This window comes from Ammodytes marinus, assembly GCF_949987685.1.
Source record: "Ammodytes marinus genome assembly, chromosome: 8".
NCBI lineage: Eukaryota > Metazoa > Chordata > Actinopteri > Uranoscopiformes > Ammodytidae > Ammodytes > Ammodytes marinus.
Window position 1 is genome coordinate 28,878,996 of NC_137212.1, and position 18,092 is coordinate 28,897,087.

General features: G+C 41.9%; 1 protein-coding gene across 1 annotated transcript; it reads left to right on the forward strand.

Annotated features, from left to right (window-relative positions):
- The first annotated feature begins 1,145 nt into the window (after positions 1 to 1,145).
- Positions 1,146 to 17,885, forward strand: cc2d2a (coiled-coil and C2 domain containing 2A). The gene is made up of 38 exons (XM_080032880.1): positions 1,146 to 1,265; positions 1,374 to 1,458; positions 1,644 to 1,697; positions 2,021 to 2,101; positions 2,229 to 2,358; positions 2,760 to 2,848; positions 2,978 to 3,079; positions 3,189 to 3,269; positions 3,739 to 3,948; positions 5,089 to 5,248; positions 5,906 to 6,042; positions 6,137 to 6,268; positions 6,580 to 6,789; positions 6,892 to 6,998; positions 7,122 to 7,262; positions 7,541 to 7,697; positions 8,495 to 8,778; positions 9,074 to 9,251; positions 9,384 to 9,537; positions 9,700 to 9,847; positions 10,697 to 10,835; positions 10,976 to 11,179; positions 11,295 to 11,387; positions 11,483 to 11,574; positions 13,127 to 13,294; positions 13,420 to 13,477; positions 13,598 to 13,707; positions 14,051 to 14,147; positions 14,243 to 14,341; positions 14,430 to 14,606; positions 15,143 to 15,346; positions 15,482 to 15,571; positions 16,270 to 16,383; positions 16,556 to 16,690; positions 16,811 to 16,933; positions 17,023 to 17,081; positions 17,171 to 17,348; positions 17,506 to 17,885. Exons 1-38 carry the CDS (start codon positions 1,252 to 1,254, stop codon positions 17,689 to 17,691), a joined length of 4,980 nt encoding a protein of 1,659 aa, XP_079889006.1. The 5' UTR covers positions 1,146 to 1,251; the 3' UTR covers positions 17,692 to 17,885.
- Positions 17,886 to 18,092: the final 207 nt, after the last annotated feature.

Genomic DNA, 18,092 nt, shown 5'->3' on the forward strand with positions numbered 1-18,092 from the left:
GCGTTCTATCATTATAAAATCACTATTATAATATAATGAATGATGTTTTTCTTCCCTCAGTTTTCCCTTGGCGCAGCTGTCCTATTAGTAATCCTAACCCTACATTTTACCATGTGTGATGTCACACATGGTAAAATGTAGGGTTAGACAGTGAGACCATAAAATACTCTTTCTGCTTCTTCGCAGGCTAATGAACCGATTTCTAAATAGTTTGCACATTTATAGGCCTACTACATATGATCTCAGAGTTCAATACACCTTCATATTTCCACCGGTGAAGGTAGATAGATAGATAGATAGATGGATGGATGGATGGATGGATGGATGGATGGATGGATGGATGGATGGATGGATGGATGGATGGATGGATGGATGGATGGATGGATGGATGGATGGATGGATGGATGGATGGATGGATGGATGGATGGATGGATGGATGGATAGATAGATAGATAGATAGATAGATAGATAGATAGATAGATAGATAGATAGATAGATAGATAGATAGATAGATAGATAGATAGATAGATAGACAGACAGACAGACAGACAGACAGACAGACAGACAGACAGACAGACAGACAGAGATAGATAGATAGATAGATAGATAGATAGATAGATAGATAGATAGATAGATAGATAGATAGATAGATAGATAGATAGATAGATAGATAGATAGATAGATAGATAGATAGATAGATAGATAGATAGATAGATAGATAGATAGATAGATAGATAGATAGAGATAGATAGGCAGACAGACAGAAAGATGCAACAACATATGGCAAAACAAATATTATATATTTTGACACTGTCTAGGCTACTTACTTTAAAAAGCATTATAATGCCTGGAAGTATCCTCTTCAGTTGAGACGCATGCAATTCTTAGCAAAAATCAACGGGTTGGTGTTTTGAGTTTGGCTATTCACGGATCCCGTAGTGGCGGGCTTGCTACGTCACTAAATTGTTTGATTGACAGTCCGTCTGACGAACGGTATTTCAAAATAGCGGAAAAGGGGCCGGATGCTTCGGCTTATGTTTTCAAGGTAGGTCGAGATGTAGTTTATGTCGTTACTAGGCAGCGATAACGGCGCCCGTTTGCAAAATAAAGAGAGACATATTTTGCATTGGAAAAAAACAGACGTAGGCAAACATCAAATGAACGCAGGCATGTAGGCTATTCACTAAAAGTAAGCCGGTTCTAAAACAGAGCAAGGGGCTCATTGTTGTGAAGAAAACTATTATTTAAACCATGGACTCCTCAAGGTAGGTACTCCCTTTTTATCTCTGCACTTGAACGTAGTAAGGCAATACGTCGTCTGTGAGGTGCCACTCTCAGCTGGTTCAGCTAAACTTGTGATAAAATGGTTCCAGTGACATTCGAGAAAAACTACGAAAGAAGCGGCGAGCTCTGCAGGACACCTTGGTCAAAACCCAAAATGAGGACGACGACGTTCAGGTAAAGTTCTAATGAAGGCTGTCAATAGACTGGTAGTGGTCCTATCAGGCCTTAAACTGAACGGGAGCTCTCCTTGACAAGACCCAACATGACTCGGAGGAGTAGCTCACTTTATACACACGCCCAGAAAGACACAGATAAAGGAGCTGCTAACGCTTTAGTAAATCTAACTATATACTCGACAGGCTCTGGTTCCGTCCACTAAATTGAGTAAGGGGAAACTACAAACTGCAATGAAGGTTGGTGTGTGTTCTGTAGCTTAGCCTATGTGTGTGTGTGTGTGTGTGTGTGTGTGTGTGTGTGTGTGTGTGTGTGTGTGTGTGTGTGTGTGTGTGTGTGTGTGTGTGTGTGTGTGTGTGTGTGTGTGTGTGTGTGTGTGTGTGTGTGTGTGTGTGTGTGCTTCTGGCTGCTCAGCGCTCAACACCACACGCCCTGCTCTCTTCCCCCTGTTTCCAGCTATGCTAAACAATAGTGTGTGGATACTATAAAAGTCCAGTTTGCACATGTTGGTCTTGCTTGTTGCTGTTAATCTTGATTGCATCCCCCTTGTGTTTTACACCAGGAAGCTCAAAGCAGCGAGGAAGACCCGGGAGAGACTCTCAAACGCACGTTTAGGGCTCACAGGCAAAGGCAGAAGAAAAGGGTACTGTAGGCTACATCTTCCACAGTTACCCCATAAGTTCTCATTATTTTCATTGCATAGTGCAACAGTTAAAGCTCTAACAATGGTACGTATGTGTGCCTTAATTGTCCCATTTTTATTGGAATAGCTTGAAAAGTCTTTGGACCCAGAGCCCAGCGGTGACGACGTGGAGGAGATCTCGTCCGTTCAGCCCCACAGTGCAGACGAGGCTGAAAACCCCACGCTTCTGTCAAGACCCCCCACTGGTTCACTAAGAGGCAAGTGTCCGTGTCCCTTTGAATACCTGCATCTCAATTCCTTTATGCTGTGTGTGTGTTTTTTTGCTAGAGCTGCGGGATATTATTAAAGATGACCACGGCCTAAACAGCACATCTTTTTGCAGCATATAAGGATCATTTGGTGCAGAAAACTTCCATAAACGTCTCCAGAATAAAGCCACACAACACCTTTACCCCAGTTGAATAACTAACTTTTAGAATAAGACATTTAATGTAACACATGGAGGGGTTAAGATCTGGAAATATTGTATCAAAGAACACGTAAACAAATGGAAGAGGCAGGCCAAGCAGCACTGTATGCCACCATTTGGTACAAGGTAGTTGGTGTCAGTAACGGTACAATGCTGCTGAGTAATCCATGTAATCATTGTCTCTTCTAGGTCCCTCCTCCAGAACGCATTCCCCCGGCTCTCAGCAGCTGGACGACTATGTGACGCGGCGCTTGGAGGAGAAACTGAGAGCAGCCAGAGTAAACCCAGCTTACCTCCTATAGCTTGCCTTTTTAAATGACAGTAGAAAACAAATCCTTTTTTACACAATACCTGTTTTTTTCAAAGGAATATTGCTGCATACTAAATATGGGCTTCTTGTTTTCCAGTTTAAAGGTGAGAGCCTCCAGGAGCAGGAGGCCTCTCTCCAGCCAGCCAGTCGTCTGCAGAGCCTCAGAGACAGGGACACCGTGACAAGGTTTGACCGAGAGGTGAGCATCTACATCTACTGTGGCTTTACAGGGTTCCTCTTTAGCCATGATTTGACCCAGTGTAGTAAGATTCAGCAGCCAAGCTTTAACTCCCAAGTGTTTTTAACAGGTCGATCCGGAAAGATCTGGAAGACATGACGCCCATCCCAACCTCAGCACAAGGGTCAAGACCAGAGAAGCAGCCAGACGAGTAAGGCTGCAATCATTAGTTATTTTAATTTTTTTATTATGACATTTCTTTTAGAATCAGCATACATTCATAGAATTAGTCACATTATCAATGATTCTATCTTATTTCAGTTCACAGGCCTGAGCCTAGTACAAATAAAATGAAATAATGGTTATAAAGAGAGTACAATACGAGTAAAAAAAAGAGAAAACAAAGTATGTGAAAGAACACGATTGTCATTGGAGGAAAAAAAGTCCCTCTCCCTCACAGGTGCACATTGTTGTCATATTGCTTTAAAAAAAAAAAATCGTGACTTACAATGAGTAAGAAAGGGCAATAGGATCATTTCATTGCATTGGGCCGATTTTCCTTTGGAATTAAGTTGCTGAGATTGCTAGGTAAGTGAGTTATAAACGGCAGCCATATATTACTAAAACTGCTCTCGGCAAGAACGAAAGATTGGTGCTGATTATTTCTGGATTCTTTGCAGACGCAGGCAGAGAGGGGCCTACCGACTGCTGAGGAGGCGTACAATTTCTTTACGTGTAACTTTGCGGCCGAGCCACAAGAAGAAGGGACAGAGGTTAGCGGGACCGGACCAAAACAGAAGAAGATAGCTGAGGAGGAGGGAGGGGGAGACCTGGACGAGCAGGCAGACACTGAAGTAGATGAAGACAATCAAGATGAAAATACAGAGCAGGTGAGACACCGGCACTATCATTGTAGGAAATGGTCTGTAGTATAGTATGGTTAGTTTAAAAAAAATCTTAATTTTTACATTGACATTTCTTATCAATAGTGTTGATGGAAAAGGTGTAGGCTGAAGCCATAGCTTATTGCACCTACCCTTTTTACATTGTTCTATTTATTCATTTTTCCCTCGGGATCTTATTTAATTATTATATTTATATATTTTATTTTATTTTATTTTATTTAAAAAAATATATATACATTTAGATTGTTATTGTATATATTATTGCTATAACTTATTCCTGTATAATGTATACATTAGGGCTGTCAAGGCTCTGTGATTAATTAATCTAAATTAATCGCATACTTTTATGACACTTTTATACCTGTTTATAAACAGCTGTATAGCCTGTTACAGTTTGTTTCCCCCCCTCTCTCTCTCTCTCTCTCTCTCTCTCTCTCTCTCTCTCTCTCTCTCTCTCTCTCTCGCTCTCCGTCTCTCATAACTTCTGTCTCCACAACAGACAGCGCTGCACTGCCACAGATGCCTATGCCAATTCATTCATCATCGTCGTACTCATAGGCAAAAATATTGACACACACACACACACACACGGGGCTTGTGTCCGTTTACGCGGGAGACGAGACAGCTAGCAAACAAAATTGAGACACACGGAGGAAGATTGAGAGATACTGTTTTGAACCTACATTGTTGCACCCACTAAATCAATAATGCACAGACACTGCGGAGAATAAAGTAAGATGTCTTCCTACCTTCATGCTTATTTTCCCAAAGCATCCCATAAACCGTCCATAGAGCCCTCGGCCCCTTTCCCCTGCTTCTCTCTTTACTTTTCTCCCTTTCACCCGTGCGGGCCGTGTATGCAAGCTTCAGGTGCAGCGCGGTGCAGCTGCGCACCACTTTTGCACCGGGTCAAAGGGCATTATAGAAGTGCGATTAATCTGCGTTAATTTTTTTAATCGCATACATTTTTCTGTGATTAATTAATCGAAATGAACGCGTTAATTTGACAGCCCTAGTATACATATAACATGCAAGTTATAACACAACACAAAATAAATCCACAATTCACATTCTGTATCTGTAGAGAAGAATCCAATTGCCCTATTCTCTGTTTCCCGCCCTTAGAGCGAGGAGGCTCCCCTTGTTCGAGATGAAGAGGAGGATTTATTCGTCATTGAACAATCCACCCAGGACTTCCTGGAGGTGAAGAAAGCAGAGTATCTCGGGTACAGCAGACTTGTACAGCGAGAGAGCGAGCTCCTCTTTACGCCAAGTTTTCGAACAGGTATTCTATTACGCACAAACCCATCTAATTCACACGATCCACAGCGTTCTAATACAGTGAGCTTTTCATATTCTGTTCAGGATGATAACTGTCTTTCCAATCATTTTAACGGCCTCGTAAGAGCTGATTAAAAACAACAACGCATAATGTAATATAAAATATGTAATAAAACTCATAAGGGTATAACGTGGTGATAATGTTACAAAATCGGCCCGGTAACCGGCATTGGTCAATTTATTTTTTACCAATTATCGCCTGATAGCCTTATTGGTTGATAATTGACTTTCTGGAAAAAGGCTGATATCACAATACTCCCCACCTTTCGTTTGTGTGTTGGCCGGTTGTTTGTGTATATGAACACCATGAGCCTTGAATTACAGTAAGAAGGATTGAAAGAGTGCTTTTATAGCATACTACGCTCTACACTGAAGCAGTTAGCCTTTTAATAAATAATTGAGTCACTCTATAATGTGATAAATTGATTACACTATTAGTAGAAAAAAGTTTAACTCACGCGTAATGAAATACATTATAACATTACACGCCAACACTATGTATATAAGTTATATTGTATGTTTTATTAAATTTGTTATATTACATTATGCATCGTCGTTATCATTATTGGCTCTTACATGCCTTTATCTTTTATTGTCACAGTCCCAACCTCCTTCAAACTGCCTGAGAACATGAAGCCTCGGTACCTGGAGGACGAGGGTCTGTACGTAGGGGAGAGGCCTCCTGTGTCCCTGACCAATGAGAACATTCTGGAGAACCGCATCATGAAAATGGAGGAGGTAATCTCAACCAACATGCCAACACCGTTCTACCGTGTCAATCAATCAATCAAAATCAATCTTTCTGAACACTGTTTTTTAATTTTTTTTTAAGGGAAAGAAGTGGTTCGGCGATGACGGCAGGATCATGGCTCTGCCGGACCCCATTAAGGAATCGTCCACCAGACCGCCTCTCTTCCACTTGGAGGAGGACCTGGACCCAGCACTGCACACTGTGTACCGCAAGGTCAGGAGACACACGCCCACTGTGACGCTCACTTCTATCACTCCATTTATTCCACACATCTAAAGTTATGTGCACACATTCATTTTTGCAAAAAAAAGCATTGTTTGGCATTAAGTACAAAGCACTGGGAGGGGAGAGGGTTGGAGGCTGACATATCTGTGATATCATATCTACAGACAGCTGCACCAAACTCCAACTGGATAATGTGGATATTAGAAGAAAACAGAGCGTTCCATATAGTGAACTAAGTGTGTATGGACAATTTTGTACATTGTGTGGTGCATGATGGGATATGTTGTTTTATCCCTAAGGCGCTGCAGTCCAAGTATGCCAATCTGTACCATGCCGGTGCCTCGGACCCTGAGGGAGACTACCAGCTTGATGTGGACGTCTCGGGACTTATCTTCTCCCATCACCCGCTCTTTAGTCGTGAACATGTCCTGGGGGCCCGTCTAGCTCAGCTGTATGATCAGTACCTCAACAGGCAGCACAATAATCTCACAGGACACCTCACTGACAAGGTTAAAAAAACATTGTGTGTTGTAAATTGATCGTTCAAAATGTCCTTGAATCCCTCACCAAAAAAAACATCTGTTATGTTGTGTGTGTCTTGCCTGCTGTAGTTGAACGGATTGAGGAGTGCACTGCGGAATATGCTCGATATACACGGTGGGCAGAGCGTCGCTTCAGCCATGCAGCAGAGGATATCTGAGTACAGTCTTGAGATTAGGTAAAGTCCCCCCAGATTGGGTACAAGTTTGGTCCACTTGGGTCTAGAAACAGGGATCCTTTAGCACCACCACAAGCAACGTCAGGCCTGCTGTATGTTTTTTTCTCCCTCTGAATATCATAGGAACACGCGGCAGCTGCGAGACAGTGAACAGGAGAAAGACAGGACCCTGCTGAAGAACATAGTCAAAGTGTGGAAGGAGTTAAAGGCCCTGAGAGACTTTCAGAAGTATACCAACACACCCTATAAGCTCTACCTCAGAAGGTAAATCTGTGTGCAGGTTGACTACATACATGTAAATATATCCCAGCATGCATGTATAGCTTGTTCAAATGTAAATTTTTCTGGTTAAAGGTCATCTATTGTGCAAAATGGCTATGTGTCCATATATTTCTCCACCTTTCTGAAAAAAACTGTTTTCAAAAATCCCAGTCAGATTTCTTTCCCCTTATGATGTCATCAGACATTATGTGACTTTGTTGCTTGTAATGGTCCCTACATATTCTTGTACCCTTGTCATTGATGTGTGGTGTTTGTTCCAGGGAGAATGTGGACCGGGTGTCAGATGAGCGCGAGTATGAAGAGGAAGTGATGGCGGAGGTTTTTGAAGTGGAGGTAGAGAGCGAGGAGGATCACCAGAGAAAACTACTGGAGTACAAGACACAGCTGGAGGAGTGGAAGCTGTGGAGAAGGAAACAGGTACCAGAGGTTACCCGGTACACTCAAGTCAGAATCTTAGGCAGTTTTAAAAAAAGGCCCTGAAAAAATGGCTTGTCTTAATGGAGATCATTGTTATGTGTGTGACTTTTATGTAATGTGTACTTTTTGTGAATGGTTGATGTGTGATTTGCTGCTACTTGCCCTCTTCTCCTACCCCACAGGGACCACAATGGAAATAAGCCTTCGGGCTTTTTTGTCTTATCCCTGGCTATTTATGTATTTTAATGTATGAAACAGAGTGCTGTTCATATTTTATATCAAATGGTCATTGGTCAAATAAAATCAATCAATCAGCTAGGCAGATATCAGCTTACTCCAGATTTATTTAAAAAAATATATTTAATTCTAATTTAATTACAATTAGAAAAGGTTTTAACATTACAACGTGTTTTACCAGGAGAGCAGTGTGTAACATGTTCAACTCAGTATACTTTATCTTTATCAAAATATTTAAAAAAAAACACATTAGGCTACATTTAAAAAAAATAATAAAAATCAGCGAATATATTATATTATCTGTTTTTTTTTAAACATCCAAATATCAATGTCGGCCCGAAAAAAAAACAGTACCAGTCGGACAGTAGTAACGACCTATTTAGTATTCATTTAGCTTAGCTTAGTTTAGCTTACTCAATATTGCATATTACTGTACAAGCAAATTACAAGTTACTAAGTTAAAATTCAGGTTTCAAATCATCAAATCAAGACAGCCGTGTAACCTGTGTGAAATGTAACAGATTATAATACGCATGTGTCTGGATGTTCACTATTCTCAGAAATCCAAAAAGAAGAAGAAAAAAAAGAAGAAGAAGAAAGGCCTGGCACAGGATGACACAGAAGAAGAAGAAGGCGAAGAGTTAGACCAGGGGCTGAGCGAATCAGAAGGGCCCGCTGAGGAAGGGCCCCCGAAGCCGGAGCCTCCACAGAGACTGGCCATGGAAGACATAGAGGAGCAGGTCAGAGAGAAAGCCTCCAGGATACGCAGGAAACCAGGAGAGGCCATCCTCATCCCCGAGCTGTCTGCTTCAGGAAACATCACCACCAGTGAACTCTGCCCCAGGTACCAGCACAAACACACACACACGGATAGGCTGTGTTCCTTTAAAAATATAGAAATGGGAAGAAACCGCAAGTAAGAGGAAGAGATTTGAACTAAAAATAAGTTTTTCGTATAGTATAAAAAGTATAGAAAATAAATCCACTTATTCCCAACCATTGTCAATGGATTTTTCGCTTGCTTTGAGAAAAAGAAGGATGATAACCCTCAAATGTTTGGTGAAGTTACACTATTATTGTGGAGCGCTGTGCATGTTCTTCACACACGTGTCATGTGTTGCTTTACTCCGCTGTTGCAGGGCTGAAATAGCTCGCAGAGAGGACATTGCGAGGCGCTCTCTTTTCGCCAAGATCTTATACAACGACAAAGAAGTTTCCCGGACGGACAGCCGCTCCCTGAATGCTGATTTCAGAGTGCACTTTGGCCAGATCTTCAACCTCAAGATAGTCAACTGTCCCCAAAGCATCAATTTGCAGGTACTGTACAGAGACACACCTAGCTTGCTGCCACTTTGTGTAATCCACACCTCTGTTTTCAAAGCCAAACTTCATCAACTCTAATATTTGTCTTATTCCTGCATGTGTGTGTACACTGTGTTTTGGGGGTAGGTGTTTGAGGAGATTGGCTCATCTTGCTCCCTCCTGGCTCAAGTGTTTGTTCCAGTGCCTGAATCCTCAGTCGTGACTGGCGACTGCCCTGTTGAGGAATTTGAGTTCAGCAGCAACCAGAGAGTGATGTTCGACCATGAGGGTGTAGGAAGCGGTAAACGGCTCAGACCTAAAAACACTCTCATCACCAAAAGTCTATGCCCGCTTCAATGACAAACATGTATTGTGATTCATAGCACTTACATTTGTTAAACAGGGCCTTGTCTTTTCAAATATCTCAGTCCCCGTCTCATCCTGTCTGTATGCCTCTCTCCAGACGTGCCCCTCTCCTTTGAGCCTGATGGCACTAACAAAGTGACCCTGTTGACCTCTGGGAAGCTGTCGTGCTGTGTCTCTTGGGGGATTGGGGAGGATGACGAACCGCTTGCCCCTCCTGTTTTTCAACAACCTGGCGGCATTCACAGGTAATGTCCATGAAGTTCAAGTAATTTTTATTTTTTTTTAAATATAGCAGAAATGGTAGATAAGTAGAATCATAGCATAGCACTGGTGGTTTTGCATGTTTAGCCCAATGCATTACATATCTTATGATTGACATCATTTTTTCCAATGCAATACCCTGCTCTTCAGGCAGCCAAGGGTTTTAGTTTGTCTAAGCATTTTATAAACTGGGCAAGTTGCTCACTTTAAATTAGTTTTGATAGATGGTCAATCATTTTATAGCATCCTTTAGCTTTAACTTTGGCCCAAAGGATTTGCAGCATGGGTAGTTTTCCTGTATTGAGACCTTCAACTTTGATGTAATACCACAAATATCCCGATATTTGCTATCATATACTGTAGTTCAGTGGGTAGCGTGGTTCGATTCCCTGCCACATGTCCAAGTGTCCCTGGGCAAGACACTGAACCCTAAATTGATAGTTAGCCTGCACCCTGCGTGGTAGCTGCTGCTATCAGGGGTAGTTTTTCTGTATTGAGACCTTCAATACTGTGTGCTCCAGTTGTAATGTAATGTAATGTAATATAACACAACTCGTAAATTAAACCCTATTCTCATTACAATTGGATGCAAATTGGAACAATGTCAGTGTTACCTACAAGCACCTTATCTACCTGCATCTAATGGTTTGAGTATCAGCGTGTCATTATCACAAGCAGCCTGTGGCTGAATTAAGTTGAACAAAACTTATAGTAGTATAACATTTTAAAACACCTGTGTAAAACTTTAAGACTGTGCCTGGCCTTGTCTATTTACCAAACTTCTTAGTGGATTTTTTAAATAGTATCAATCCCTTTCCATCTCTGTGCTTTAGTGGCTTGGGCCGTCTTGATGCCGTCACATACATCGGGGCATCTGGACTATATGACATGAAGAAGATTGGAGAGTGGGCCGTCAAGTCCCGTCTGGACCCCAACGATCCCAAAAATGCCTCCATCATGCAGCTGCTAAAAGTGGGTATCAGAAGAATACACTATTTTTTTAATTGTGCATGAGCAAAGAGACCCCTCAAACATCCAGGAGGCTTTTTCTCTTTTCTAATGTTGGCATTGTAAAACCCCCGTCTTGTTTGTCTGTACCCGTGCTGGAGCAGGTGGCCAGCAGTGGAGAGGTGACGGCTCCAGAGTACTTCCGTCTGGAGCAGCTGCAGGAGGAGTTTAACTTTGTGAGCGACGAGGAGTTGGAGCGCTCCAGAAGGTTCCGCCTGCTCCGGCTCAGGAACCAGGAAGTGGCAGAGTTTAGAAACTACAAGTGTGTCCCTGCTCTGGAGAGGGAGGTCACTGATAAGGTCTTCCAGGTCAGCCTTCCCCAGGATTGAGCTCATTTCTAGAATTGTACGGATATAACTGAATGAGAATGCATTAGCTCTGTATAAAGCTAACTCTTTGTATTTAATTTTTTTAATGATTTAGGAATATGAGAAGCGACTAAAAGAAGGAGAGATAGTTGACACTAAAGAACACCTGGATTCACACCGAGCCTTAGTGGCTAAATACCTTCAGAAAGTGAGTACGCCATCTCATGTAAACATGTTAGCACACTCTTTAGCACTTACTCTATAGCAATGTAACTGTTCTATAATCTTGTCATTTTCCCACAGATAAGAGAATCAGTCATGAACAGATTCATTCTTGCCAAGCATCACTTCCTTCTCTCTGACTTGGTGATAGAAGAGGAGATACCAACCATTGGGTAAATATTATTAAATAGTCTTACCTTTAAGTCCCATTCTCCACAACTGACTTCCTTTTTAATGTTTGTCTTTTTGCATGTTACCATATAATATTGATTTATTTCCACTAACAACATAATAATTCAAGAATGCTCACAAAGTGCCACTATATTGTAATTTATAATTTCTTTTTATATCCTATGCCTTATTCCTCTTGTCAAAAAGGGATTGAAAAATAGCAAAGAGTTCTGAACTCACTGCTCGAGTGGTAAAGGAAAGGTTAGCTCACTTGGATTCATGTTAGCGGTGAGATCAACCGCCCAAATGAACCTGTCAAACAGAGTCCCAAGGCCTTAATTGAGCACAGGCTGATGTAAGGATGTTTCTTGGCGTGACGCTGTTTCGGCCTGTTTGATCTTGAAGTCAGCGCTTACATTCCCCCGACTGAGTAATGCTCTCCTCTGGAACTGTTCAAGGCACTGCTTCATAACATATGGACATGATAACAAAAAAATCCGAAAGGAATTTTAGTCTTTAAAGGCATTCGTGCAAATTGATATATAATAATGTACAACTCAATCACGCTGTTGCACTTTTTTAAATTATTTTTTTCTATGTTTTCATTATTGAAAGTGAAGGGAATAATCTTTTCTGTTCCATTGTTTTTTTTACTGTGCTATGCATTTTTAACAGTGGTGCAGGTCCAGGGTATGTTTTTGGAGTTTTCTTTCTTTTTTCTCCTACCCCTCTGTGTCTCTGTTTCATTATTTAGTTTGAACCCTGTGTACCAGTGCAGTAGTGACGATAGACCTTAGTCTAGCATTCAGTCCTCTCAGGATTTTGCAAAGGTTGTTAAACCACAACAGTTTCACTCCTAAAACAAAGATGAATTTAATTGTTTTTGGCTGTAAATTACAGGCAAAAAAAAAGGCAATTCTACAAATGTTTGCCTAACTTATTTTTCTTAAACAATGTATAATACAGTAGTCATTTATTATGATATTTACTAATCTAACCGAGCTTGCTATTATACTGACAGATGGCTTACTGTAAAATGTAACAAAATAGTAGCTAGTTCTAATGTAATAACAATGTGAATGATGTACTCATCCTGATTATACACATGCGTAAACATTTTGCAAGGCACCATGGGACTTGTGGTTTTGCCTATAATGTGCTGTTATATTTCCTTTGTTTCAAACAAATGAAGTCATCTCTCCCTGGTAGCCATCTGTTGTACAATTTAATCCTGCAGGTTTACGGTACAGTACATACCACGTAACGCAGTATAAACCATTTTCACCTTAGTTGGCCCATTTTCCATCTGGTTTTAATATGCTACGAAAATAATGTCGAGTTAAACAGTATCCCAAATTAGTATTGTTTTCATAAATTTGCAAATACCTGGAAAGGACTGAGTGATAATAATCATATCCCCACATGGGATGAAAACATATTTTTGATCTCCTAATTAATGATTTCCAGTCAGGATGATGCCAGTTTAAATATACAACGTGGAAGCCCTTACAGGCTGTTGACTGAACAATAACAGCTGTTATGTTGTGACTTCAGGATCCTGGGACTAAACCTGTTCAAGCTGGCTGAACCCAAGCGCCCGCTGAAACCTCAGAGGAAAGAGAGGAAGAAGGTGACGGCTCAGAACCTGTCCGATGGAGACATCACACTGCTGGTCAACATCATCCGAGCCTACGACGTCCCCGTCCGCAGGCCCCAAACCAAGTGAGTGTCACAGTCAACAGATTAGACAACTGAGTAAAATGCCTCATTTTATACTAGATACAAGAATAGAGTTTTAATCATTTTAGACACCCAACAGCTCGTTTTAACTTTTGTTTTTATTTCAGTAAACCAGGACAGTCGTCTCAGACTGCTATCCAGGCCAGTGATTGGCTCCTCAGCCAGGTACATTATTACGCCTTAACTGCACTTTAACAGCTGATTTGGCTGCAAGATTTTCACTGGAATGTGATCTGAGATATGTACGTATGTGGTTCCTATGTGCTTGTTGTTGGTGTGCTGTAGGTCCAAGTGAGCCCCTTGGTGGAGGTCTCCTTCCAGCGCACAGTACTTCAAACCACCACAGCCGATGGACCCAACCCCTGCTGGAACGAGGAGCTTCAGCTGCCCTTTAGGTTACAATGACTTTGGTGATAGATGATATGTGTCTACTTTACATAATGTTTCTACCTACCTGACACAGCTTCAATCAGAAATATTTAATGAAGTTGACTTGAAGCAACTGCATCTCAATCACTCTTCCAAGGAAACATTTGCGACATGAAATCAGTAACATATACTGGAAATGGTTCTCAGGCTCTCCAGGCTATTCCGAAATCGCTGTCTGTGTTTTATGGCCACCGGCTGCTACTGGTGGCCTACTTTATCTTTAAAAACACACCAGTCTTTCCAGAGACTGTAAATAAGTAAACTTAACCCAGTTAAATAACACTAAACTGTTCTCCTTCTGCTCTACAGTGCCCCAAACGGTGACTACAGCACTGCAAGCTTGCAATCGGTCAAAGACGAAGTGTTCATCAACCTATTTGATGAGGTGGTTTATGAAACTGGAGTGGTGAGTAAAACACAGTTCATTTTCACAGTAATGACATCACAACATGGTTCCTTGATTTGTTCTTTGCTTCCTAATTGAACCTTTTGCATCCTCAGACTGACCACGACAAAGGGAAATCAATACTCACCCGGGTAGAGAAGCACTGGTTGGGCTCCGTCAAGATTCCTTTCAGCACCATTTACTCTCAGTCCAGGGTGAGTGTCCTTGTTGTTGTTGTGTGTGTATATAACCCCTAACTCACAGTAAAGCCTAAACTGCCCATTGATTTATTATAATTTTTAGATTGATGGAACATTCAAGGTGAACACACCGGCAGTGTTGCTGGGCTACAGTAAAGAGCGTACCCATGGCAATGCCGGGGCTTACGACGCTGTACGGAGCCTGAGCGAGGGAGCCTTCATCACACTCTTCATCACCATCGATCCACAGCTGGTGCCCGGAGAGTCTGTTAGGGAAAAGGTAGGTCATGTTTCAGTGATACCACTCATGATGAGGATGTCTGCTGTTCAGTACCCAGCATGCCTTGCATCACTGTCCACTAGTCTAGTCTTACTCCATGGGTGTCTCTTCCGTACCAGGGTTTACGTCCAGTTCACTCAATAATATCCTAACACATTCCTACACAATCTTTTTTTAGTTTACAATTTTGTATAAATGTAGCTTTTGCCGTATTCTAACAAAAGATTGAACCATGTCTAATCACCATGTAGTGGAAAGTGAGGGGGGGGGCCTTGTTTTGAATAATTTTTTTTTGTAGATGGTCACGCATCAATGTTTTCATTTGTTCTTTTGTTTGTCATCTTTCTGTGTCACCTGTTTTGCTTTTTGCTCTGCTGCATGTCCTAGGTAAAGGAAGCAAAGGTAACTGCCTTTTGAAACACTCAGCAGCCATCTCCACGACGCATTGCCTCAGTCCTCAGTACTATTGATTCAATTACACTTGGCTGACCTGTATTCCTCTGCTGTTAACTTTTGCCCTTTTTCACCGGGTGCAGTTTGACAGCCAAGAGGACGAGCGTCTGCTGCAGGCTTCAGAGAGGTTTGAGAGGGACGCGGCACAGGGCTACCCCGACCGACCCTGCCTCACCACAGTCATCGACCTCAACGGGAAGACTGTGTTCCTCACGCGGTACATTCGACCTCTCAACCCCCCACAGGAGCTACTGGACGCATTCCCCAATAACCCCCAGGGGGCCTCGGTCAGTCGCTGGATTGAAATGAATGTAGAGAAAGACTCCCATTGTCTTCAGTAGTCATTTACATGTATTCTTTTTATTGGAATGTCTTTTTTTGCTGTAGTGACATACTGACTGACTGACTGTATCCTCACACAGGCCCTGGTTGCCCATTTCGTCTCACTCATCCCTTCTCTGCCGGACAGAGTTTCCTTCTCTGGTGTCTGTGACCTGTGGAGCACCTGTGATGTGAGTCAACCATGGATGTATTATAAGGACGGACGCCATATTGAAAAAATGGCATCCTAATCATTTCAATAGGAAAGTTGTTCAGTGGCGCTTGGTGCAATTTGAAGCAGATACTTCCTGATTATGGGACCCATAGAGCATGCGCAATTTGTTCTCACTCACAGAACACGGTCAACGTAAGCATACTTATGTGCATGTTTCTAGATTACATTTAATTGGAAAAACCTCAGACACAGAACCAAAGGTCCGAGCAGTAAGACCTGTTTCATGGACGTAGCCGTGCACTGGGCCCTTTCCCAGGCAGAACCTAAACTGCAGGAAATCTGCTTTACTAAGGCTGTTTTAGCTGAAGAACGTCTTCTTCTCATGCAATTAAAATGCTTTTGGTGGCATTTTTGTCCCACAAATTTTAAGAGCATGATTTTAAGATAATTATTAGTCTTTGATTGATATCCAGAATTTTTTTTCGGAGACAGAGTCCTCTTCCCTCTTTTGTATTGGAGTGCATGGCAGTATCAACTTCTGGTTTCAGGGACCGATAGAAATAGAAAGGCAATATTGTGCAACACACAGCTTGGCTGCTAAAGCTATGGTTGCATATGACTGTGGTGCTGAGCCTGGGGGCCTGGAGTCTCTCTTAGGTATTGCTATTGCAATGCCCATTTACAGCCCCCTGTGTTTCCTCTTCTTGTCTTTAGCAATTCCTCACTCTCCTGGCAGGAGACGAAGAAGAACACGCCGTACTGTTGTGCAACTACTTCCTGTCAATGAGCAAGAAAGCCTGGCTTATAATCGGCACTGCAATACCAGAGGTGTGTAACAATCCTATGTAAACCAGAGGAGTCTTCATGCATTCCATGACCTGACCTACATGGAGTTTTAAAAAAGTTTTGGTGTTTTTTATTTTATTTTAAAAGATAATAAGTATTTGGGATGTGGAAATATTATAGCAATATCATTTTTGATCTGTTTTTTTTTTCTCAGGGACCCACAGCATATGTCTTGACTTATGAGCAGAACCGCTACCTGATCTGGAATCCCAGCAGTGGTCAGTACTATGGGCAGTATGACACCTTCTGTCCACTGCAAACAATCGGCTGCCTGGTCAATGCCGACAATGTGAGTGAAAATATGTCTCAAATGTCCAGCTCATGATGTAGTGTTAGTTTCTTCCTTTTTAAACCATTTCCTTTCGATCGCAGCAGATGATTTTACTTTCCTCTGAATGTTTCTATTTAGGTGTGGTTCAACATTCAAGAATACACGTCGCCTATGACGGTGAGTCTTGACACCTCAAAAGCCAATTTGTGGAAGCCGTTTTTCTCCCGATCCTTCTCTCACCCTGGGCTGCCAAGTGTACAAGTGAGTGTTGACATCATTTTTTTTTTGGTTTGTTTGTTGTATATTAAGTAGTAATTCTATATTTTTCTTCTATATCTAATCTTCTTCAGCCAGAGGAGCTGGTTTATCGGCGTACAGACAAAGTGTCTGCAGCAGAGCTCCAGGACAGGCAAGTTAACACTGTGTCATGTTGAGTTGTCAGGCTACCTTTTTCCGCTGGTCCGTAAAACATTTTTTTCACTATATTATTGTCCATAGAATTGAGAAGATCCTGAAGGAGAAGATCATGGAGTGGCGTCCTCGTAACCCGACCCGCTGGAACCGCTACTGCACCACCACCCTCAAACAATTCCTGCCCAAACTGGAGCAGACCGGGGGAGGGGACGTGGCAGAGGGGCACCGCCACGAACTGCAAAGCCTGCTGGGAGACAACAGGGTAAGTCTGAAATGGGAGAGCCTGGAAAAAAAGAGTTACTGAGTTATGCATGATGTCAACAGCCATCAATCTGTGAAAGCACATGGTCTCACGTTACTAAATTCCTATCATAAATGATCATTTGTACTTTATTTTAATTTTTTTTTACTTCTTTTAGATTACTGGATTCCCCCTACATCTGCCGTTCTCTGAGATCCGGCCCATCATTGAGGCTGTGTACAGCACCGGAGTTCACAATGTTCAGGCTTCAAACGTGGAGTTTGCCCTGGCCGTGTATGTGCACCCCTACCCTAACAATGTCCTGTCTGTGTGGGTGTACCTGGCCTCACTGGTGCGCACATGAGACGAGACATTCATCTCACTGTGTATCACAGTGCTTCACTGCTTTTATATATACAAATAAGCTTTAGTTTTATTTAAGCTGATGACTGTAATTACTAACATTACTCGCGTTATTTTATACCTCATTTATATAGTGTTTATTAGGTAAATCCTTGATTATACACAGTTACCATTTTACGATCTGTGCACATTAAATGCAATCCTATAACCCTGCATCACATCTTTCTAAACATTGAACTGTTCAGTTGTCAGAAAATATTGTTGAGACTACAGCTTGTGTTGCTGTTGTTTTGGACTGTATTCAAATGTGTATCCAATATATTGTTCCATTTCCATGTTCTATTTTGACATTTAGGGGCGAGCAGCGAGCACTATAAAAATAAATAGAAACAACACAACCAC

Coding starts and splice junctions, on each gene's coding strand:
- cc2d2a (XM_080032880.1), top strand. Junction 13,295..13,419: donor GTCCGCAGGCCCCAAACCAA/GTGAGTGTCACA, acceptor TTTTTATTTCAG/TAAACCAGGACAGTCGTCTC. Junction 16,691..16,810: donor GCCTGGTCAATGCCGACAAT/GTGAGTGAAAAT, acceptor GTTTCTATTTAG/GTGTGGTTCAACATTCAAGA.